The following is a 24,255-nucleotide window of genomic DNA, read 5'->3' as shown; positions in this document are numbered from 1 at the left end:
AAAAAGTAACACCTCATATTGCGCGCGAGGTTCTAGCCCCGCGGTGGGAGGGGCTTGTCCCCTTCTTCTGCACTTGGGTTTGAGTCTTACTGCGCATGCTTGTCACCCCCGCTGTGTCTTATCTGCTCACTGGACTTGCAGGATGTTTAGTAGACCGTGAGGATTAGTCATGATATGCATAAGCTGGCCCGAATATCCCACGTAAAAAAAAAAAAAGGCAGCATTTAACACATCGACCTCTACCACCATGAAAAAAAGAAGGCAGCGAAGGTTGGCAATTCCAAACTTTCTTTTCATCACGCAATTGACTTTCCAAGTGTGAAATATAAATTTGTAGCTCCCTTTCTCCCACTTTAACTCAATTTTCACTCTTTATTTTATTTTATTTTTATCATTTCAACACCTTCCAACTTCCTGTTGCTTATAATGCGGCTGCGCCAAAGGAGGATCTCTACCAGATACAACTTTTCAACATTGATCGACCTTGCCATGACACCAGCTTCTTCCACTACAACAAGTGATACTGTACTCATAAATGCCACATTAATAAAATATAGATGGCTTCAATGTGATTATTATATTTAAAAGCATGATTATGATTATTTTTAAAAATATTTTTATATTAAAATAATTTTTTTTATTTTTTTAAAATTAATTTTGAAAACAGCATATTAAAATGATCTAAAATATAAAAAATATTTTTTAACAAAAAAATAAATATTTTTTAAAAACATGGGTTGGTTTACATCTCCAAACACTCCATAAGTTTATTTCCCCTCTTATAAGTATAAACATATAGCCTGTAATTGATATATATATATATATATATATAACTTGTAATAACTAAATCAACATAGCATGTAATAATAAATTATAACCCTTCATAAAAAAAAAAATGTAACACATGAGTTTCTTTGATGCATCCAATGATAATTTCGAAAAGTGTTTCGGTGCTCTCTACCAATATTTTCAATAAATTCACTAATCACACTAAATGTTTGAGTAATATTTGACCATGTACAGATCATGGCGTACACAGGGCTTCTCACTTAGGAGGTATATAGTACTAAGACATTTTTATCCTTTATTCTTCATTTCTAAAACTCATTCTTAAGGACAATTTATAATTGATACAGTGCGTAAAAATCTTATAATCTTGCTCGTTTTACTGATAGATTTTTCTAAGATAATTCTTTTGAGAAATCTAAATATTCTTATCTTTTATATATTAATGAATTTGCATCCTTAAAAAAATAAAATTGTTAAATTTATAATCTGAATTATAGAATTAATAGGTTAAGTTATCAGGTCTAGGAATTATAGAATTAATAGGTTAAGTTATCAAGTTTAGATTAATATAATATATCATCATTTTAATATTAAAAAACTAAATGTTATCTTAATTTTTTATTTAAAGTTAAAATATATTTTTTACAGGTTGTTTATGTTATATTTGGACCCGTAAAATTAATTAAATCATGTTAAAACGACTTTCATATTATTTAATTTAAAATTCTATTTAGATAAGGAATCAAGTCAATAATTTTTAAAATTCACCCGCTAATTAAATTTAATAACAATATCAAAACATTCCTTAAAAACTAATTTTTTTTAGGTTCAATTTTTCTTATCTAATCCATAACATAGGGCACACTAAAAAACTAGTAACTCTTGCTTTATGTTTATCAATGAAGTGTTTAGCAGTTAAAACATTGTCATATCTCTATAAAAATAAAAAATATAAATTTAATTTAATATATTTATTGAAAAAGATAGTCACAAACCACGAACAAAACTAATTATATCATTTAAAAAAATATAAAAATATCCGAGTAAACAAAAAAAACTATGCTAACTCTTTCTTATTAAAACAAGTCTAGACAAATAAAAAAAATTCAAGGAGAGGGATTTTATTGTGAAATTTTATGAAACTCATGGAATAGTCACCTTATAAAACCACTCTTTAAAAAAAATAGTTATAAGTATAAAAGAAAAATTATAAGTGACAATATTTTTATTAGTTTTCAAAGATGATAAATTTTATTTTCTATTCTTTGCACATCTGTCTCAATTTTAAACAAATTAATAGAATGCCAGTACACTTACCTTCAAAATAAAACCAGCTGTGACAGCTCATTACGCAACAAACTATTAATAAAAAAAAACATCTGACGCGCTGACTTCTGCCACCGCCAAGAAAGGCAAAGAAGGCTGGCTACAGTGCAAGCTTCCTCTGCCCCCCCGGGCATGTGACTTTTGAAGCGTACAATCCGAGTTTCCAGCTCATATTTAATAAAAAGAAATCTATAGTTTCCGTGTAAACAAAAAACACGGCTGAAAATCAATGGACACCATATACTTTCAATTTTTAGTCACGCTCACGTCTCCGAGGCTATACCAAAAACATGGCGCTGTCTATTTATTATTAAAAAAAAAGTCATCAAGAGGAAAATTATTTCTTCGCAAATTTCATTTGGAATTATCAAATTGATGAGGTTAAATCTATTATTATTTTTTGCACAATAAAAATATTAGGTTATTATTAAAAAAATAAAAAGAAAAAAAAAGCTTTGCATGCAGGGTTGCTTGGTATGAAAAAAAAAGCTTTGCATGCAGGGTTGCTCGGTATTTTTAATTTTTTTAAAATAATAAAATAACTAAATTGCTCTGGATAGCAAAGAAATACTAAATTCATTATTGGCGCTATATTATCTTTTTATTATGATTATTATTATTATTATTGCGTAGGTTTGATAATTTAATAAATTTACAAGTTTTGGACGGCTACATTGACTAACCACCAGATTCTAGAGCAACGTTGGAAAGTGATGGCCATCCCCTCAAGTTAGAAAAATCTATGAAATCAGTTAATTATGTCCTAGTCCCTGTATTTTACTGTAACAAGTTAAATAATCCCTGTGCTATTAAAAATCATCAAATAGTTTTCTGGCCGATGTTGACCTACGTAATTTTTTTTTTGTTTTAATTTAATTTGTTTTGAAAACAAGAACCGGAGCTTTTTTTTCTTTACATCTTTAATTTTAAATATATTTTTTTAATCATAAATGGACACATGTTAATCATTTATTTGACTAATTTTACCGGCCAACGATCAACTTGGTTGGAGAACCATACTGCAGGCATTGCATAACGTACAAGGAATTAATTAGTTATTTTATTAATGAACAAAGAGTAAAGAAAGATATATAACTATTTATTTGAATTTTTTAATTTGAATTTTATTATTTAATATTAAATTTATTAAAAATTAAATTAAATAATTATTTTATTTTATTTTTATAAAGTTATATCAAACTTAAATTCAAAATTATAAATTTAAGAAGTTAATTCAAGTTAATTAATTTTTTAATTTTATTTTTTATTATTAGATTAATAAAAAACTAAATGTCATAATTTATTTTAATCTATTTTTTTATAACATGAAAAACCTTTAACAATTAATCCCAATTGAGTTAAGTAATTTTTTTATATATCTTTTAAAAATAAATTAACTCACTAATAATATTATTAAAAAATTACCTACACTTTTATTATTTCTTTAACATTTTTAAAAATATTATTCCAACTCACGACTAGAGCGTGAGACCAGTCAAAACTAAAACAGAATAGAGGATAAGACAATTCAAAGAGCACGTGAATGAATTGCGGGTAAAACCCAAAATTATTTTCATTGAATGAGACACAGATCGTTTCGGACGATCCATACAGAATTTGACAAGTACACATGTGAAAACAATAAAGTCCCGACCCTTCCCTTCCGAAGAAACCTTGCGGTGTCAGTTTCATTTCATGATCAAGGAAAGGGATCGCTGGGACCGTCAGCACAGGGAATCTGATCTCCATCTTCAGTTTCTGGCATCTTTCGAAGAGCAAGTCCCATGAATCTAAAATTATTTCATCAACAATTGTCTGATGTAATTGAGGACTTCATCCACATTAACAGTCCAAGCAACTGCAACAGGAGAATACCCTGACCAGGGGTTGCTCGAGTTCCATCTATAACAAATTTTACCGTCATGATTATAAGAATCAAAATACAATAAGAAAATGATAGCACACTTGTCTGAGCATACCTCTTGAGTCCTTGGTCCATCAGCGTATGCCCAGCACAGATGCCCTGCGTCTCAACCCTCACGACCCCGTTCTTGTATGTGAAGAGATCGGGCCGAACTAGAGCTACAAGGCTCACAGGGTCGTGGAGAAAAATGCCTGGAAACAAATATCAAAAAGTCAAGACATTGATCAATACACACAACAGTCGACCAAATCGACAATAAACTGGAGGACAACTGATGCAAAAAAGGAAAACGATCACAAAAAGAGTGGAAAATCACCATAGACACCATCGGACTTCACATGCCAATCTCTATAGAATTTGCACATGTCACTTAGTATTTTAGCATACTTCCCTTTGGATTGCCTCAATTCAAGAAGGTCCCCATCTACAATTTAAAACGACTGTTAGAGAAAAAATGGTTCCATATCAACGTGAAAAATACAGGGAAAGATTGACTAGGAAGTAAGTCCATTCCACCTGTGAATTGAACTTGGGTTGTAATATTTATTCCAACCACAGCGATGTTGGCCCCGGAGGTAAACACCATGTCTGCTGCCTCTGGGTCCCCATGGATCTGCAAATCAAAATATTTGCCTGGATGACATTTAATAGGTAAAAGGGTTTTTCAACTAATTGAAAACTTCGCTAGTTGCAGCTAAAGGAAAAATATTTTAGTGAAATAAAGACCTCAAATGCTTTCGAATATCCTTTCTTCTGCAATGACAATACTATTCCATCAACATAATAACACTAGCTATTCCATATAGAGTATTTACTGGCAAACAAGTTGGACTGTTATATTATGCCTGAAGAGGCAGATAGACAAGGAAATATGTTTCTAATTATGGCACGAGTAGGGGGAAAAAAGAAGCAGCAAAAATCAAAGAGATCACAATCCAGCACCAGAACTTACATTTGCCTCGGCAGCAGGGTTTACATTTCCCAGTGCAAAGAATGCACCTCCAAGGACAACAATTCTTTTTACCTTGCTAGCAAAGGAGGAGTCCCTTTTAATCGCCTGACATCATAATATGATAGTTATGAAATTGCAAACTAGGGAATTACCATCTGCGAGGGAAGGGGTGGAAAGGATGGTGAAAGAATGCTCACCAAAGCTAGGTTAGTTAGTGGTCCTAGTGCTAGTATAGATACTTCACCAGGATACTCAGAGACTTTATCCACTAAAAATTCGGAAGCACTCTTGTCAATTTTCTTTGCTTTTGGAGGAGAAAGAAATGTGTTCCCCAATCCATCAGAACCATGAACAAAGTCAGCTACACGTGGGATTCCACCCTAATGAATCATTAGGAAAAATGAAAACAAATTTAAGTTTTTTTAAAAAAAAGACTAGGCAAAACTACAAGATCCAAAACTGAATACCTTGGGCAAGATAACAACGAGACAGAGAAGTGAAGAATCATAATCCAATAATTCTAAATGTACTCGCACAAGAACTCAGATTCCCGCATAAGAAAAACAAAAATCCAATTTGACATGGGAATAGAGAAAATATAAATCCATTAGGAAATGGATCGTGTATCAAGTAAAGGACAGTTTTTCAGGAGAAAAAAAAAAAGTTAAGAAGAAAGGATTGAATTGCCCTTGAGAGGTAGAAAGTTACCTTGAGAGGCTCTGGACTGCCCTCAGCGACAGGAACATCTGGACGCCCTGCGATCTCACACTATCCTTTTACACATTAAAAACGAAAAAGAAAGAGAAAAACATGGTGGATAATCGATCATGAATACATTCACAGAAAGAAAAATGAAAGGTGGAATTGCTAATTGATTAGTTAACGTACCAAAATTAAAGCATTTCGAGTGGCATCTTCTGTGGAGACATTACCAAATATCGTGGTCAATCCCAAGACCTCCAACTCAGGAGATTGAAAAGCCATCAAGATCGCCATGGTATCATCTATTAATTGACGGATACACACACACACACACACATATATAAAAAGATTTTTGTTTGAGAGCTTAAAATAAAAAAGATTCAACTTCTTTTTATTTATTTATCTAATGGAAGGGGAAAAGGAAAAAAAAACTCACCTATCCCAGGATCAGTATCGATAATTAGTTTTTCAGGCTTAGCAGTGGAGCCACCCAACACGCCGTCCCTTTCTCCGTGAAAAATGTTCACCGTCCCGTCCATAATAACGTGGCTTTCCGTCTCCGAACCCAAAACGCCGTCCATCACACTCTCTCTGGGAATCTCAGACAGGCAATGAAATAAGAAATAAAACCGGATGAGACCCAGAACACCGACCCCAAAACTCAAAACTATTTTATGAGGGAGAGGGAGAGGGAGAGGGAGAGCGAGAGTATACCTTGGAATTATAGGAGTATTTATTTAATAAGCAATAAAAGAAACGGAAGATGATAGAATCGATGATGCTAAGCTGAGCTGCTCACCAGACACTGTTTTTGGATTGATTTGAAGCTCTTTTCCTTTGGGTTTGGTAGGTAGCAAATGAGGCACTCGCCGTCCTATAACGTAAATATAGCAAAGGAAGAGAAGTCTTCACGAAAAAAACAAAAAAAGGAAAACTTTTTGGATAGCTGGACACGACTGCGTTCGTTTCCGCTAGTTTTTACGTTACTGATGAAATAAATACAGTAACATGTTTGCTAATAAAAGGGAATTGTGTTTTATACAATGATATGACTAAAAATTGAGTTTGAAATGGAATTTTTATGCAGTAATTTTTATATATTTTTAATTAAATTTTATAAAAAAATTGAAATTATTTTTTTATGTGTTTTAAAAGTATTTAAAAAAAATATAATTCTTTTTATTTTTTATTTGCTTTAAATTAATATTTTTAATATTTTTAGATCATTTAATATATTGATATCAAAAATAATTTTTTTAAATAAATATTATTTGGATATATTTTTAAGTAAAAAATATTTTCAAATTCAACTGCAATCACACTTTCAAACACAATTATCAAATATTTTATTCATATTTTTGGCTATACAAAAATCTCAATCATAATTTTTATTAAACAAATATCTAAATTCAACTAATCACAATCAACCATATTTTTTAAAACTTATATCTTTCAAATTACGATAACAAAATTTATCTAAAAAACAAACATACTCATAAAGCTAGCAATGATGGTTTGGTAACTTTATTGTGTTGAATCAAGGAGTGTTTTGGGAATAAGATAATAATTATTTTTTAAAGTATTTTTTATTTTAAAAAATTAATATTAACACATTAAAATAATTTTAAAATATAAAAAAATAATTTGAAATAAAAAATAAATTTTTTAAATTTTTTTCAAAAGTATTTTTAAAATGTTAAAACAAATGGATTTTTTTCTTAAATATTCTGAGTTTTTGTATATTTGAAATCTATTTTTATTCAATTATATTATAACACAAATAATTATGTATAAAAAACAATGATTAAGATTTAAAATACATGTATATATTTTTTAACTTAAAATTATATTTTTTTTATTTATGCATTTTTTGATAATAACATGTCTTTTAAAAATAAGAATCAATGGTAACTTAAAAATATGAATAGAAATTACAATAATGTGAATTAAAGAGGAAAAACATATATTTTTAATGAAAACTCCTTTTTATTGTCCATGTATTTTTATTGTCCATGTATTTTCCTTTTGTTTTGACAAAAATATATTTTTCATTGAAAATCTGTTTTTTAATTGTTATCGAAAAGGAAAAATACATGTCTTTAGTACAATTCTTTTTTTTTTCTCTTTTACTTTTTTTTTTCGGCCTTTTTTTTCACACGTCCCATTATTATTGGCTTAAGAATTGTGAAAACTAATTTTAGTGAACTAACAAACTAATTTTAATTAAAATTACCATACTTTTAAGTATTTAAAGTTATAACGAACATGTAATTAAGTTACGAGAAATCAATATTAAACTATATTTACTCATCATGGACATTTCATATATAAATAAATAGTATTTTACAAGAATAGGAAGAGATTATATGGTTGTTACACGTTACTATATTAGAGGGATGTTTTTTTAAAGTGTAAAGATATAAGTTTCAAGTGATCAAGCTTTCTTGTTTTAATTTTTGCATTGCCTTATAAAAATATCTAGATGTATTGAATAACAATCATGATACTCAATTCTCTTATTGAAAGACATCACAAGAATCGTGTATATTAGACACATTTATAAGAGTCATAAGACTCTAGTTAGGTAGGGAAACTTTGAAATAAATCAAGTTTTGATTGAAAAAAAATCAAAAATAAATTGAATAATAAAAGAATCAACCCATTAATATTGCAAAACAAAGTGATAGCCTTGCCATTTAAGCTATCCTAAATGGCGCGAATTTCTTGCTATCCAGGATAGATTAGATGATAGGGTCAATATTTGTTCAAGACAACATATCCAACTTTGTCTTTTTAGACCTTCAACAATGGGCTTCGTCCTAACCACTATACCATTAGATCTAATCTCATACAAGTTATTAAAAAGTATATTGATTGGTATACACCATAAGATAGTGTTATTACCTCCTATACAAGTTCTTAAGAAGTACATTAATTAGTATACACTATAAGATAGTGTTACTATCTCCAAGAAATCAATGTGATGCCTATACTCTCATATGTTTACTTATGAATTATTAGTGTAATACTACCTTTCTTACTAATAATTATCTCCCTTAACCTTTCTCCTGAAATGACATTTATTTTCTCGGATGGTTATCTCCTACTCATTTGTTTTCTTATAGGGTGCTAGCTTTTCATACCAATCACCCTCGAGCATAAACCTTTCATGCTAATAGTACAATAAGTTATAGTAACCAGCAACAATTATTCTCTGTTTCTACTTCATTTTAATCAATATAATTTCATGCGATCCAAAAGTATAAATATATTCGATCCCCAAATAAACATAAAAGACAAAACATAACTCCATATAACAACCATACATTTTTAACTTTCCTATACATTATTTTTATCCCACAGTTTACCAATTTAATAAAGAATCCCCTATTATGATATGTGACTTATTTTGCATGGAATACCAAACTCGTAGATAAAGTCTATATTCAAGCATATGTACTTCAACTCAAGACACGATTGTGGAAAGCCTAAATCTAATAAGAAGTTTTTACAACTTCAGCAATAATGCTTTTTATAAAAAACTAATAAAAGCTAGTTTATTCTTATTTTATTTTTTGACAAACAGTTTTTTCTATGAATGATGACTGAGAAATGCTAGGTCATGTAAAAGTAACCAATATTTCCATCGTAGGTACTCTAGCTCCTCTAAATCACCAACAAATTACCCATCAAGTAGATATGTTAAATAACATTGTTCTAACTTACAACATCAACTTTACACTTTTTCATTCCATTAACAATAAACATGAAACCTAACTTTATTGCATGCACCATTAAATATATAAAAACCACTCAAGGAGGCATAAAATCACTTATATTACAACCATTTGAATGAGATGCTTTATTATAAATATCACTTATCAACAAGTCCTAGCCATAAAAGTGGACATCATTATTTATCTCTTTTTGAATCTCACTTTCTCACTTCTTGATAAAAATACCCTAAGATTGAGAAAGCCAATAATAGAGTCATGTTTTAGGTTATGATATCATACCCACATAAATCCAAAATATTATTGTTGAAATAACTTTACATATAATATAATTGTTTGGGTTAAAGTACATGATATTATGTCCATACATAATATTAGTTGTCATCCAAGAAAAAGAATTTATGCGATATCCACATCATATGAAGAGTGGTGTGAATAAAACAAATCAATAAATTTTATTTTTTTCATCATGACAATAAACATAATATTAAGAATTGTCATATCCTAAAAAAGGATATACAAAAATTAATTGCCAGGAGTTACCACAAGCAGTTTATAAAAATATAAATGCAACTTGAACAAAAAAGGAAAGAGATAAACGTGTTTTATGATGCATTGTATAAGATCAGATAGGTTTTAGGAATTATATCTTTATTTGCATGATAAAATCTTTTAAGACTTTTAATAAACAAATCAATATTGTCTCTCCAAGTAATTCTCATACTTTTTTTTCACAATGTTTCTTATCATAATATTTTCAATGAAATCTCTATATCTCCTACAAAAATCTTTATATCTCTAACAAAAATCTTTATATATTCAAATGAAATCTCAATGTTTTAAAAAAATCTTCATGTCCCCATATAATGATTTTTTATTATTCACGTTAAAATATTCTTCGTTATAAGCAAGGCAAATAATCTAACCTTTAAGAAATATGATATGCCTAAAACAATAATGTTTTATTTTCTTTTCTATTTCTACTAATTAGTCTTTTGAATATGAATGTTTAAAAGACCAAGGGTTAAATGATAGCACAAAAAGAAATAAAAGCCTCATAGTTTAAATTAAACAACAAAACTCTTTTATCATTTAGAGTATAACTTCTCCCACTATCTAAGCAATCCCAAATAATAAGAAAGATTAAAAAAGACAAGATTTCTTGTTATTTGGAACAACCTAAATGGCAAAGTGGTTGTTATTTTAGGATAGCCTATTAAACCCTATCTTTTTAAACCCTTAATAATAGGTTGCATCCTAACCACCCTAAACACATATCTATTCCTATGCAAATTCTCAAGAAATTCAACGATTGACACATATCACAAAATAAAGCTATTATCTTCAACAAAGTTATTATAATGTTATATTTTTATATGTTTATATATAAATAGTTAATACAACACTCATTTCTTATCAATAGTTATCTCTCTCAATCTGTCTCCTCAAATAACAACTATTTTTTTACTGGCTATCTCCCATTAACCTATCTTTTTAGAGGGTACCAACCTTTTGACTAAGGTTGCTTGCAAGGAAAAATAAATTATTCATTATTATTACTTCATCCTCCATAAGATGAATTTATATAACTGAGATGTATAAATACCTTAATTTATCAGGTAAGCACACGAGATAAAATATAAAAATAACCATATTTTTTTACTTTTTTTTATATTATATCCCTTATAATTTACAAATTTAAGCATTAGATGATATTTTATTTTAATAAAGAACTTGTTTTATAGGGAATATAAAGCCTATAAAAAAACCCACATTTAAGTTAAACACTTCAGCCTAAGATGTAATTGTGAAAAGCCTAAATCAATTTCATATTTTTTTTTCATGAATTCATATCTAGCCTAGTTATGTTTTAACTCAATCCTATTTATTTTGTAAAGATTTTATACAATAACTACTTCCATATATGGAGTAATGACTGGTTTATTAAATTCTTTATAAATGCCATTTATTTCTACACTTTTTAGACATAAGAAAGAAAAGAGAAACACTTGTATATTCATTGCATCTTTCTTAAGAGCTTGATTAGTTGAACTTTTTATATTGTGTTATTATGCTTAACTTTCATTGATTTGCTCTCTTTTTAATGATCATTTGGGTTTTATTGTTTCTTAGTAAAATACATATTATTAAGGTGAGGGTGACATCATATCAAAACTTGAATCAAAGATATGTAAAAAGTTGTAAAATGTTTGTTTTTTTTTTTGTTCATGCAAGTATAAACATACATCAAATTGAGAAATCCAAAATTATATTTTGAGGTTGGACGTTGACATGATCAAATCAAGATATATTATTGTATATGATGTATCCATCTTTGCTTTATTGTATTATACTTATATCTCACAGGTTCATTACTTTTGTATATTGCTTATATATTGTTTGTTATCTTAAGTTTTACATTTTTCTTTAAGATTTTATTTTGGTTCTATAAAGATTTATTCATCCCTCTTTATATTTAACTTTTGATCTAACGGTCCTAACAATTTTGGAATGCAATAATAAAATAATAACTTATCAAGATAGAGTAAAAAGATATGGATGGAGTAATCTTGCACCTCAATTTGCACTCGTAAAATTAGACTTATTTTTAAAAGATTTAGAAAAAAATGAATATTATTTCTCTTTAATTTAACTTTTAATATCATCATACAATTAAACTACCATAGTTGCTTTTACATAAACTAAACGAAGCCATGCTAAATCAACTAAAAGAAGAGTCAAAGTGTGTTGTGGAATTATTGTTCCTGCATTATGAAATGTGTTGTGTTTTTAATCATCATAGATTGTAACAATGTTTTCTTTTTCTTTTTTTCATCTTTTTTGGTTATTATTTTTTTCTTTCGATTCCATTATTCAATGTTGTTTTAATTAGAGATTGTGATTGATAGTTTATTTTGATTTGTTTTCTAATAGATTGTTAAAGTGTTAAAAGAACATAACATTGGTTTAATACTTGATTTTGTAGGAAAAAAAACTAATTTTATTATTTGCAAAACGAAGGGGACTAAAATTGAATATGGGTGAAAAACAAAGCCTTCTTAACCCAACATTTGGCTTTTTTAGTTTCATAATTATACAATTTGGTTTAGAACTTATTGTTTGATGTTTTAGTCCTTTAGTTTATGAGAGGAGATCGAGAATTGGATAACAGAGAGAAAGTTATTGGTTTTCCAAATTTCGACACCATAAAAACTATTTTTTTAGGATTAATAAGTTCTATTTGAAAGGGAGAGCTTCATTGAAGAGTATTTTTACCCTTCATTTTGCTGGAAAAAACATATTAGGATTGAAAGACAAAAGAAAATCTATTATATTTTGTAATCTTGAATTGATTTTAAAGGTGTTTTGGGTTATGAGATTGGTTTGTTAGGGTTATAAAGTTGTTTTTAGGTGTTTTCAAGTAAAAATGGGTTGAAATGAGTTTTTAGACAATAAAATACTCTAAGTTTAATTTATTAGCAACCTCTTTGATTGTCGGAATCTACACAACAAATATTAATATTGTCTATGTTGTTTTTATAGAGAAAAAATAAATAAGGTATCATCCACTCTTTAACATAACAAAAAAAATAAAGAGGTTTAACGTGTAGGCCATACCTTTTTCTTTATAGGCTAAGTGTTTAGGTCCATGTACTTGGCCTTTTTTGTTTTTTTTATAAATTTTAAATTTTAATTCCTTAAAATAGATTAGTTAATTTTTTTTAATTAAATATCATTAAATTTTCAATTTATGTTTACTAAGATGATGATTTTTTTATTAATATATTGGCTTATGCTCTTTTTATATAACTTTTTAAGATGTTTTTTTTTATACTAATGTTATTTTTTTATATTGTTTGATTAAACAATGCTCATTTCTTTCATTTGTTTTTGAAAAAGGTTATAGCATTTTTTCTTAAACTAGCAAACATTTTTTCTTTGTATCCTCTCATGATGAATTTTTTTTCTTGAATTTACTCAGTGAATTTTCTATGCATGTTGATTTGTATTATTATATAGTTAGATAAAAAAAATAAATTTTTAAAAAATAAGCTATTAAATCAACTTGTTTCCATGACTTGGGTCAGGGGTTTGTTGGGTGGATCCAAAACTTCATCACTTTAACATATTAAAAAAAAAAGAGTTAAAATAATCCAAATCAAATTAAAAATTATTTTCAATATCATTTTTCTTCATTTTTCATAACTGACTTTAACATATTAAAAAAAAAAGAGTTAAAATAATCCAAATCAAATTGAAAATTATTTTCAATATCATTTTTCTTCATTTTTTATATTCAGTTAGAGAGAGAGAGAGAGAGAGAGATTCCATCCTCTTTGATTTTTTTTCCTATAGAGTTTGATCATCATTACTTTTATTTCTATTTTTTGCTTTGGTAACCTTTTAGATTGATTTTATTTTTTAATTGTTGATATTAAATTAATTAGAAATTGATCTTTTTGATTCAATCTTAGTCTAAGATTTTATATGTTATGATTTTGAAAAATTAATCTGGGTTTATAAAATTTGTTTGAATTTACTTGTTTTTTAATATTATTAAATTAAAATTGTTTTTTTATATTATTAAATTAACTGAACTTATTAGACACAATCAACTCAATATCCAAGTCTTGAATTTCTTTTACTTCTTTAGAAATCCTAACATTGCCTTAACTTTCTTCTTCTTACATCCAAAAAAAATTGAATGGTCATAGCCTTGCGCTATTCACCGATATAAATTTACTCGAATTATTTTTTTAATTATTTTTATTTTTTTATTTTTAGCTTTTAATATTTTGTTAATTATATTTAAGCTCTTTAATTTATTTCAATGTGAGTTTCATGGTTTTATTACTATCTCACACCTCATATCACAAGTTTCATAAATTAACTATTATTAACTTAGGTCAATCTGATATATTACTATTTTAATTTTTTTAATATATAACTTAATATGTCACAATTTAAATATTTTAAAAGTATTTCAGTATATAGTTTTTTTAACTTTCTAATGTTTTGATACCCTTTTCAAGTTAAAAAAACCCTACCTGTATATATAGTATAGCATGAACCAAAATGCTAGTTTAGATACCAAATTATGTTACAATGAGTTTTTTTTTCCCTTCTATATGAAAATGAATCTACACTTTTTTTCACTTAAAGAAAATAGCATGCATCCAGGTTTTATGGCATTAAAAATTACAAGAAACTAAAATATCTCTTGATTTTACTATGTTTATTTATTGTATACCTATATTTACTATCATTATAGATTAAAATAATAAAATTATAATTTTTACTTGTAAATATAACATAATTGGCTTTAGCAAGATAAATATATCTTTTTATTATTTTGTGTACAGTAAAATATCTTATATGCTTTAGAGAGAGAGAAAAAAAAGTAAGTTGGCAAAAAGAGGTATTATTGGTTTTTTCATTTCAAATACACAATAACTTTATCAAAATGCTATGGAATTAAATTTCTCATTGCCTTATGTCAATAAGTTTTAATGTTTTTTTCATTCATTTTTTTGTGTTATTATAAAATCTGAACATGAGCAACTAAATATTTTGACATATATAAAATATCAATTAATTCTAATATAAATCACATATGAAGCACATGAATGACGTTTTATTTCATAATAGTGTATATAATATTATAACGTCACTCAAATATCAAAATACATCTTTCACAATGACGTTTTATTTCACAATAATGTATATAATATTATTTGTTGATCAAAATTTATTTTTTACATTAACATATTTAAAATATTAAAAAATATTGAAGCAATTTGTTTTTGAATTTTAGTAAATCTTTATTTAGACTGCATTTCCAAATAAAAGTTAAGATAGTGTTTATTATGTAGTTAGACCATATTTTTCAATTTTTTTGAATTTTAAATATTTTTAAATATATTAATATTAATATTAAAAATTAAAATATATTACTTTAATATACTTCTAAATAAAAATATATATTTTTTTAATTTTTTATTACAATTCTAAACGCTTACCTTGTCTAATTTATCAAGCATTTTATATTTCTTAATAATATTTTATTTGCTAAAATTAATAATTATATAAATTTTTAATAATTTAAAAAAATTAAATTTATAATTATTAAAAAAATAAATTTAAAATATGGTAGGGATGTTTGTTTAGATTCAAGGTGCGGTCATGAGGGCCTCCTGCCTGGATTCGAAAGCTATTGAGAATGCCTCCGTAGCCTAATCCAGCAGTCTCATAAATACGTCACCATCCTGTCCAGTGTTTCCACCGATAACATCATTTTTCTTCATGGACCGACCAGCCCCCACCACCACCTCAACCTCCACCTCCACCTCCACCTCCACTCCCCCCATAATTAAGCAACCTACGGAACCACCACCATCTCAACCACAACCGCAACCACAACCACAACCATCCTCCTCCACGGCCTCTCCAAACCCTAATCTTAACCCCAACCCACCCCCAAAACCTTCAATATCAGCAGCAACAACAATCACCACCACCCCCAGCATCACAAGGCCTCAGACAGTGCATAGGCCATGGCAGCACCCCCACCCCCACTCCCAACTCCCGTCTGTTTCTTCGGGCCCTCCTATACCATCCTCCTCCTCCACGACCCCTTCTATTTCTTCGCCACGCGGTGTTGCCCTAGGTGTTCCCGCGCCTTCTCCCGCGTCCTTTTCTTCTTCATTTGGTCACCAGTTTGTTGGATTGAACCGCGCTCCGGTTAACGTGCCTGAATCCGTAGCCAACACCAACAACTCGCAGGTGATAATTTTTTTATTTCAATTTTTGCTTTTAGAAAAGGAAAAGAATTAATGTGGTTATTCTATTCATACTCTTGTTGTTGTTTGAGAGATGTACAGGTGAGGCAAGGGGTGATGGCTTCAATGGCGTCGAATTCTCAAATGCGACCACATCAACAGAGACCTGTTCAATCATCTCTTCGACCAGCCACCTCTTCCTCAAATACCCAAGTCAGTACTGGCTTTCCAAATATTTCATCCTGTCTCTTTAAACTTGCTTTCTCCCTTTTTTCGTTGGTTTGGTGGATGGGATTTTGATAGCAAATATTAGCAAGTGAAAGAATAGCGTTGATTTAGTGCGGTTGCCTTTGATCTTGAAAAAGGCTCCGAAAATTGAGGGAGATATTGTGTTATTATGTTAGTGAATTGCTGCGACTTTTTCGTATAAGTTTGCCATATAGCCCTAAGTTTTGGAATTACTACTGTGAATTATTTTTATCTTATGTAGCTATTTCTCATACACCCTCATGTTGGCCCTAATTTGAAACAGAGATTGCAAAGTTGCTTGGAAATTGTATTTTCCAATTAGAAGTTATGTGCTATATAAAGTTTTTGAGATTTTTTTGGATCATTTTAAAACCATCAGCATTTCCTCTATTGGTTTAATTGACTCGTGATGGTGATACATGATTTCTATTTGTTGATTCCATGTTCCTGTGACAATTTAACTAGTTCTTAATTGTGCTTTGCTGGATGGTTTTGGTGAAGTTAGGTTTTCCTCTCATTTTAGTTATTTTTGCTAATTTGTTTAGTTTTTTGTAGAATTTCTCAGGGCATGTATTTATAAGATCCACACCAGCAGGTGCAGCAGGTTCTCCAGTGCCAAATGCATCGCAAAGCACATCGCAAAGTTTGCAGTCCTCCAGTCAGCTGTGGTTGTCATCTGCATCTCAAGGGAAGCCTCCATTGCCTTCCCCTTCATATAGACCTCAGATGAACTCTCCGTCACTGCAACAAAGGTCACACATTCCACCACAGCATCATTCCCCACCGACAACTTCGCAGCAACAGCACATGTCACCTGCACAACCTCAACAACTTTTACAATCCCATCAACAACCAGAGCATTATGGCCAGCAATTTCCACCATCAAGAGTCCAACAGTCCTTATCCCCTCTGCAACAAGTTTCAAGGGTTCAAGGTTCAGTAAATCATAAGCCATCTTCCCTAGCAATGTCACATCCTAACACAGTACAACCATTGCCGCAGAATAGTATAGCTAATGCAGAAAGTGATGAATCTGGTAACCGGATTCTTAGCAAAAGAAGCATTCATGAGCTAGTTAGTCAGGTGCCATACCTTTCTCCTTTTAGTGCTAGGCCTCTATTTAAAAATCTGTATTTAACCATCATTAGTTTAATTTATGAATATATATACCAAGACGAAGGAAGAATGTGGTTCCATTTTAAATGCTTTGACTCAAGTATTCATTTTTTGTTTTTAGCATCTCCCTTTTCATTTTAGTCATTCTTAATAAAAGACCTTTAGTCATTTATTATGTTCATGCTACTCCAGAATAATTCACCAAGTGAGGTGAGGGAAATATTTTTTTTTTAATTGTTTATTGTAGTGGTTGTCAGAGTTGCAGATATGCAAGTCCTGGACAAGTTTTTGATGAAGCAAAAGCATCCAAGTATTTATTTTATGTTGAAATTAGCTTGTGAAATTATGTTTTGAATCATGGTTGTGGTTCCGTGGACTCCGCTACAGCCATGTTGTCATTGGCTGTCTTTGTGTTAGCTAATGATGGATATAGCCTGGTGTTTCTTATTTTGTAGTGGATTGTTCCAGTGTTCAAAAATTATAACCACATTGCCTTGTTGAAATTTAATTTTTAGCCTGCATTTTCATGTGGTTCGATACAACTATTTTGGACATTATGCTTGAATTCTTTAAATGGTGTAAGACAGTCTGTGACTTGACTTTTGTGTCAGCAGATGAATTTATGGGTTGGTTGTTTTAAAGCATGATATCTTTCGCCTGGAGATTGCCTAGTTCATATCTTGTCTAAAAGAGGCATCAAAATGACTTTGGTCTCTCCTCACAATTTGACTCCAATGTTGTGTTATTACGTAGATCAGACCCCAGCTAGTTTGAAACTGACGCTTTTTTTTTTTTCTGTTGTTTTGTTATCATGTAGAGTTTTTCTGCAGTTTTTTTTTTTTTGTAATTTCTTTCCTTATTGTGAGTTTTCCTGCTTCCTGTACAGATTGATCCATCAGAGAAGTTCAATCCTGAAGTTGTAGAGATTCTAGCAGATATAGCAGATGAATTTCTTGTGTCTGTGAGTAGTTGAACCTACCCAAGGACTATTATGCTTTATAAATAGATGATTTTGTTTGATTGTAATCTTGATTTGTTCCAAATTTTTTAAGACCACATGGGAATGCATAAGCGGAATTTTTCTTCACTAAATGTAACTTTATAGGAGCTAAGCTGTGCTCATTCACCAAAACAGTAGGTTGATTGATTAAATGAATTGGATTCAGATTCACCATACAAATCTTGAAAATTCATTTCTTTTGAAGGGCAGTAAACAAAGTCATCATCTGAATATTAGGAAAACAATTGTGTTTGAAAGAAAATACTAAAATAGTCCATTTGGAGATTGAAAGAATTGCAATTGATTAGTGAACCTGAATTTATTAAAGCCATGTACGTTGCAAAGGTGCTCAAGGTTCTCTTCTCCTTGAATTGTAGAACAAAATTCATAAAAAAATTTCAACTACAATTTTGATGGTAATATATTCAGATTAGTTTTGTTACTCGGAGCTTGGGTTTCAATGGTCTGAACTTTTTTGTCTGAGAGTATTATACTCTACACTCTTTTAGTGATCTTCATTTTGTCAAGTTGTTTTCTTCTTCTTTTTGCAGAGCCATTCCAAATTTATTTGTATTTTTTTTCTTGGTGCAGGTCACAACATTTGGTTGCTCATTGGCCAAGCATCGAAAATCAGATACATTGGAAGCAAAAGACATACTTCTACATCTTGGTTAGTTCTGCTGGATTAGCCATCCAAGGCTTGCATTGTCATTTGTTTTGTATCTCATGCTAAATCCTAAGTTTTCTCTATGTTTTTTGTGCAGACAGAAACTGGAATATGACACTGCCAGGGTTCTGTGGCGATGAGATTAAGAGCTACAGAAAACAAGTAAGCATTTTCACTTGCTTTCACTGACTTGTGGAGTTGAGGTCTGGCACGAGTCACTATTTGGTGCAACCTTTTCTTTCCATCCTTTTCTCTTTGTTGATTTTGCATTGTGAATTTGCAGATAACAAATGATATCCACAAGGAGCGCCTTGCGGCGGTGAGTTTTGGCCAAAAATCTTCCCATCCAATAGGCATGCATGTCTTGACATATATTTATAACAGCATACATGTCTACATGCGTGTAGGTTTTCAATTACCTATTTTGTTGCTTCCGATATAAATTAATAATGTTGTCTTTGATTGCAAGTTAGATAAAGAGGATCCTATAATTTAGCAGTTTTGAAACAGAAATCATTTCATGATAACTTTTTCCCCTTCTGTCTTCCTTATATATACATACACACACACATAAACATACATATTTTCTGTTCTTGGTTATGCCAGATAAAGAAGTCAATATTGGCATCTGAGATGGCAAATGCTAAGAACACCGTGGGACAAGCTGCTGGAAATGCGAAGAGTAGCACGACAAAGACCTTGTCAAATCCCATTGTCTCCCCTAACCTGAAAGTTACATGAGGTGTTTATTGTACTAGCTTTGGCAGCTAAAGGTAAGGCCAATAGTTTTCAACTTAACAATACATATATCTTCTCCGCTTGGATCATGCATTCAGTTGAAAATGCTTGATGAACATTTGGGATTGCTTGTAGTGAGACTTGCTTGTTTTATAAATCATGTCACTTATCAATGGTTGCATTGCTTGGAGTCCTGGTGGTGGATAAGACATTATAATGAATATTTTTGCTAACCTAGGTGACTTGAAAAGTCATGAAGTTTAGTCATAACTTTATGTTGGATCCATGTAGAAATAAGTTGAATGCTTTCTATCTTACATTGCTTTGAGATAGATCAATGCTTAACTTTCTTCTCTCATGTTGCTTTGCGTCTGTGTTTCAAGTTTATACTCTTTATCTAATTATTCCATTGTTATAGATTGTTTTGGCATGGTTTATTGTTTCAAGCCAAACTTGTCATTTGGTTTGATATCAATAAATCTAGGTGAAGTTTTGGTAGCACAACACATGATATGGCAAGTTGGCAATTGTATAGAGTGCCTTGTTGGGCGAGGAATGTTCAATCCCATGGGATGGCCTGAGCCCGGGTGATATTTGGTAGGCTTGGGCATGGTCTTTCAGCTTGGGTGATGTTGGGCGGGCATTGGGCTAGCTTGACCATTTAATTTTAAGAATCACTACTTGCAAGGAATTAATATGGAGTTTTATAGTTTGGTAAAACTCCTGTTTTTCTTTTTTCGATTGCCCCCTTTTTATTTCAATTTTGTCCCCTTGTTTTCTATCAAATTCATTCTCAAACTTTTTTAAATAGTTGTCTGGGTGGTTTTTGAATCGTCCAAGTTGACTTGATCATTTTAAGGCAACTCCCAAGCAGTTTAGCTTTAAACTTGGGCTAAGTTAAGAGCTGAGCTGGAAGGGTTTTTTTTCCTATTAATTTCATTATTGTTTCTCAATTTCATCCTCACACTTATTATACCGGTTGTCTAGGTTGTTTTTGGACTGACCAAGTCAATTGGGTTGCGTCAAGACAACTTATACACAGTTTAATTTTAAACCCGATCTAGGCAAAAAGTTGGGTCAATAGGTTTTTCATGTCAATTTCATCATTGTTTTCTTAATTTCATCATTGAACTTTTTTTACTGGTTGGCCAGGATGTTTTTGAATCAACCAAGTCAACTGAGTTACATTGGAGTAACTCCCAAATGGTTTAATTTTAAACCTAGACTAGACAGAGTTGGATTAGGAGGTTTCAAGGTTGATCCACTAGGTTGGGTTTAATAAAAATGTCAAAAGGTTAATATTTTTTATTACATAAAAATAACAAAATTGTTCTTGCCCACAACGAAGTGGGGAACTATAAACTAGTTTCATCTATACACATGTATATGACACCCAAAACCCTAACACTCTTGGACTGCAACCACCTTATCCTTGCTGATTATACAATGAAATATTTCATGCTTTAATTTCTGTCTCCATCTTTTACAATTAGTCATCATCTTCTTTAGTTCTTTCATGTACATTTTTTTTAAAGAAAAAAACTTTGAATAGATCATTGTTGGATATGGGTAAACCTGTTCTTATTGTTTTTTTTTTTTTCTTTCATGGTGGTGATGGTGGGACATATGCACAGTGGTTCTGTGATTTGAGAAGATGACAGGTTGTAAGCTTATCTTTAGCAAATAATAGTAATATAAAATTTTTATATAAAATCTACTTTTTTGGGACTAAAATGTGCCTAGCCAATTACTCAATGCCAATAGTCCTTGAACAAAATTGGGAATTTAATCAGGTCCGTTATTAACTAAACCTAGGTTTCCATCCAATTGATGTCGACTCTAAACATGTGGTATAGGTTTCCATCCAATTGATGTGAGATGTACTAAACCTAGGTTTCCATCCAATTGATGTGAGATGCATCATGTGCAAGTTCTCTAACCCTTATGTAGCGAGCATTGATTGGAAGAATTATGGGTCAACTTTGATTGGTCACCAAAAATTTTTGAGGGTTTTTTGGTCAATAAATATAATTAACATTTTAATTAAATGAATTTATTAGATTTTAAATCATAAATTTTATGGTGTTTGGGAGTAATTGGTAACATTCTATTATTTACTTTCTAGGATCTACTTTGAATAAAGAGATAGATACAAGGAGATATAAATCCTAGTTTGAGATATTTTTATCACTTTTAGTGAATTTTGGATTTTATTCTTTCTCCTACATGTCTTACTTTCTTCAAAGTGGATAAAATGTAGTAATTAATAGGATGCTACTAGTTACTCTCTATGTATCATAATTTTTTTCAATTTTAAATTGTCATTAACTTTCTTATTGTCAAATAAATAATTAGAAATTAGAAAATACAAGAAAATCAAAACATAAGCTGAAAGTAGTAATTTTAAATGGTAAATGTTAAATAAAGTTACTAGTAGTAGTTAGATACAAATAAAAAAGTACATACAAATAAGAACCTAACTGCATATATTATCTCTGCTGAGAACGATCAATTGTGAAAAAAAGAAAGAAATTCAAGCGCACACAAAAGTAGTGATCGGTAAAATTTGATCCCTCTCTAAAACCTATTCCACAAATCCCGTATCCTGTGATGTGTATCTCCCATGAACAGTACCTCCTCTCTTTTTACTGTCCCTGCTCTCTTCCTCTTTCTTCTCTTTTGTCCATGTATAATAGGTGATTTGTGTTTTTAAATCGCCATGATTGCAACAAGAACACCTTGGAAGATGTTGATTGGAGGGCTAACCACTAACCAAAGTCCCAATAATTATTTGTTAGTGACAAATTGTGTTGAATTTTTTTTTCTCCTGTTATTCTGAATTTTTGATGGAGATTAAGAGAGATTTGTAGTTATTAATAGACATGGTTTTTGGTAGCAAATTCAGTGGATCTAGAGAGGAATGATTTTCTCGTGGAGGTAATGGGTTCAAAGGGAGCTTTCTGATCATCAACAGTTGAAAGGGAAGTGAGAGAGGATGGAGGGGAGATTGTGTTGGCTTTATGGTTTTTGAAATGAATTAATATTTTTGGACTTTTAATGTACATATGAAACAAAACAGGGTTAAGGTGGCTAGGGGCATTCAAGTAAAATCATAAATGCAAACTTGTATCTTTTGTGATGAAGGCAGAATCGGATCATATGATATATCAGAGCCACAATAAAAAGATATGGATCTGCCTTTCTTTTTACCCGTGACATGCAGAGTTGACAACGATTCTCTTTCTGCAGGTCTAGTTATGGGAAAGATGGATGACAATCACCAAAATCATCCCTCCCTTTATTCAAACAATGCATGTGGAATCCATTCACAGATGGACATGAATAGGGACACCACAAGTCCAAGAAAATAAAAAATTACCCAGATTGACGACTCAGACAACTGATTCCAAGTTATTGTGGAAGTGGAAGTTGTATTGCATCCGATAACACAGTGTAGAGTTTGTGGTATGGAGGTGCTTGCGCAGCTAATGCTAACCAGGTTTCTTTCCATTATCGTTTTGTGCAGTACATTAGGTAACAAAGAATCAAAAGCTGTTCCTTTCTTTTGTCCGTTGGAATTGTAGGAAGACAATTGAAGTGGTTTCATGATTCCAAGTTTGGGAAGCGTAAACGCTATTGCTCCTACAAATAATTGTGTTAATGGACTTGTATAAAAAGCTTTGAGCTGAATTCTGTAAAAGACATATGATTGAACCTAAACTTGCATGCATGGAAGTATGTTTTAGGCTGAATCATGTCCAGGGTACTGCTTCCCTCCAAATTCATGCTCCTCCATTTTCCTTGAGTGGTTGGCTAGATGTGTGACGCCTCAATTAAAATAAACTTCAATACGATATATAACATTTAGCTTCTCAGCCAACTACTTGAATTTTGAAATTACCCTAAAGAATGAAAATTCTCAAGCAAATCTGTTTTTGGAGATGACCAACATATTGGTTCATTGCTGTGAAATTAACTGAAGGCTGTGTTGGAATTGATTTGGATGCACTTGTGTTTTGATGTTTTTTCTACATCTTCGATCCATTCTTCGGACCAGTTGTAATTGCATTGGTGGCCTGGGTCGCCAATAATCATGAATGATTTTGGCATGGTCGTAGGAAATCTCGTACTAGGTTATTTCTAATTCATTCTTGGTTTCTTTAAACTCTGGCCTTGTTCGTTCAACTTATTTGCGACAGTCTCAACAGCACCATGAAAACGATCTGTCTCGTGCTAGTCGAAGGTTCGTCTGCATGGCTGTCGGAAAAGAAATATGGAG

General features: G+C 30.6%; 2 protein-coding genes and 1 long non-coding RNA gene across 7 annotated transcripts; 1 reads left to right on the top strand and 2 right to left on the bottom strand.

The window, feature by feature from the left end:
- Nucleotides 1–3,655: 3,655 nt before the first annotated feature.
- Nucleotides 3,656–6,605, bottom strand: URH1 (uridine-ribohydrolase 1). Of its 3 annotated transcripts, none has more exons than XM_011021592.1 (10): nt 6,493–6,605; nt 6,130–6,284; nt 5,880–5,995; nt 5,700–5,759; nt 5,189–5,371; nt 4,992–5,096; nt 4,556–4,652; nt 4,356–4,463; nt 4,095–4,230; nt 3,656–4,017 (listed from the first exon to the last, which is right to left on the bottom strand). In XM_011021592.1, exons 2-10 carry the CDS (start codon nt 6,272–6,274, stop codon nt 3,912–3,914), a joined length of 1,056 nt encoding a protein of 351 aa, XP_011019894.1. In that variant the 5' UTR covers nt 6,275–6,284; nt 6,493–6,605; the 3' UTR covers nt 3,656–3,911. The 3 variants fall into 3 exon arrangements, with proteins under 3 accessions (XP_011019894.1, XP_011019893.1, XP_011019892.1); XM_011021591.1 differs by having other exon boundaries at nt 6,408–6,603; XM_011021590.1 differs by lacking the exon at nt 6,493–6,605 and having other exon boundaries at nt 6,130–6,401.
- An 8,981-nt stretch (nt 6,606–15,586) lies between these two features.
- Nucleotides 15,587–23,779, top strand: TAF12 (TBP-associated factor 12). 3 transcript variants are annotated; one of them, XR_841698.1, is made up of 10 exons: nt 15,587–16,210; nt 16,309–16,419; nt 17,011–17,538; nt 18,458–18,532; nt 19,163–19,241; nt 19,336–19,400; nt 19,522–19,557; nt 19,845–20,011; nt 21,611–21,637; nt 23,226–23,779. XR_841698.1 is itself a non-coding variant. In XM_011021587.1 (10 exons), exons 1-8 carry the CDS (start codon nt 15,731–15,733, stop codon nt 19,977–19,979), a joined length of 1,509 nt encoding a protein of 502 aa, XP_011019889.1. In that variant the 5' UTR covers nt 15,587–15,730; the 3' UTR covers nt 19,980–20,007; nt 20,200–20,209; nt 23,224–23,779. The 3 variants fall into 3 exon arrangements, 2 of the variants coding, with proteins under 2 accessions (XP_011019889.1, XP_011019890.1); XM_011021587.1 differs by lacking the exon at nt 21,611–21,637 and adding an exon at nt 20,200–20,209 and having other exon boundaries at nt 19,845–20,007; nt 23,224–23,779; XM_011021588.1 differs by lacking the exon at nt 21,611–21,637.
- On the bottom strand, nt 21,578–23,214 carry LOC105122476 (uncharacterized). The gene is made up of 2 exons (XR_841697.1): nt 21,901–23,214; nt 21,578–21,823 (listed from the first exon to the last, which is right to left on the bottom strand). It is a non-coding gene; the product is annotated as an uncharacterized LOC105122476 (long non-coding RNA).
- Nucleotides 23,780–24,255: the final 476 nt, after the last annotated feature.

Source organism: Populus euphratica, unplaced genomic scaffold (assembly GCF_000495115.2).
Source record: "Populus euphratica unplaced genomic scaffold, PopEup_1.0 scaffold20.1, whole genome shotgun sequence".
Taxonomy (NCBI): domain Eukaryota; kingdom Viridiplantae; phylum Streptophyta; class Magnoliopsida; order Malpighiales; family Salicaceae; genus Populus; species Populus euphratica.
This window is presented reverse-complemented; position numbering and strand designations above follow the sequence as displayed.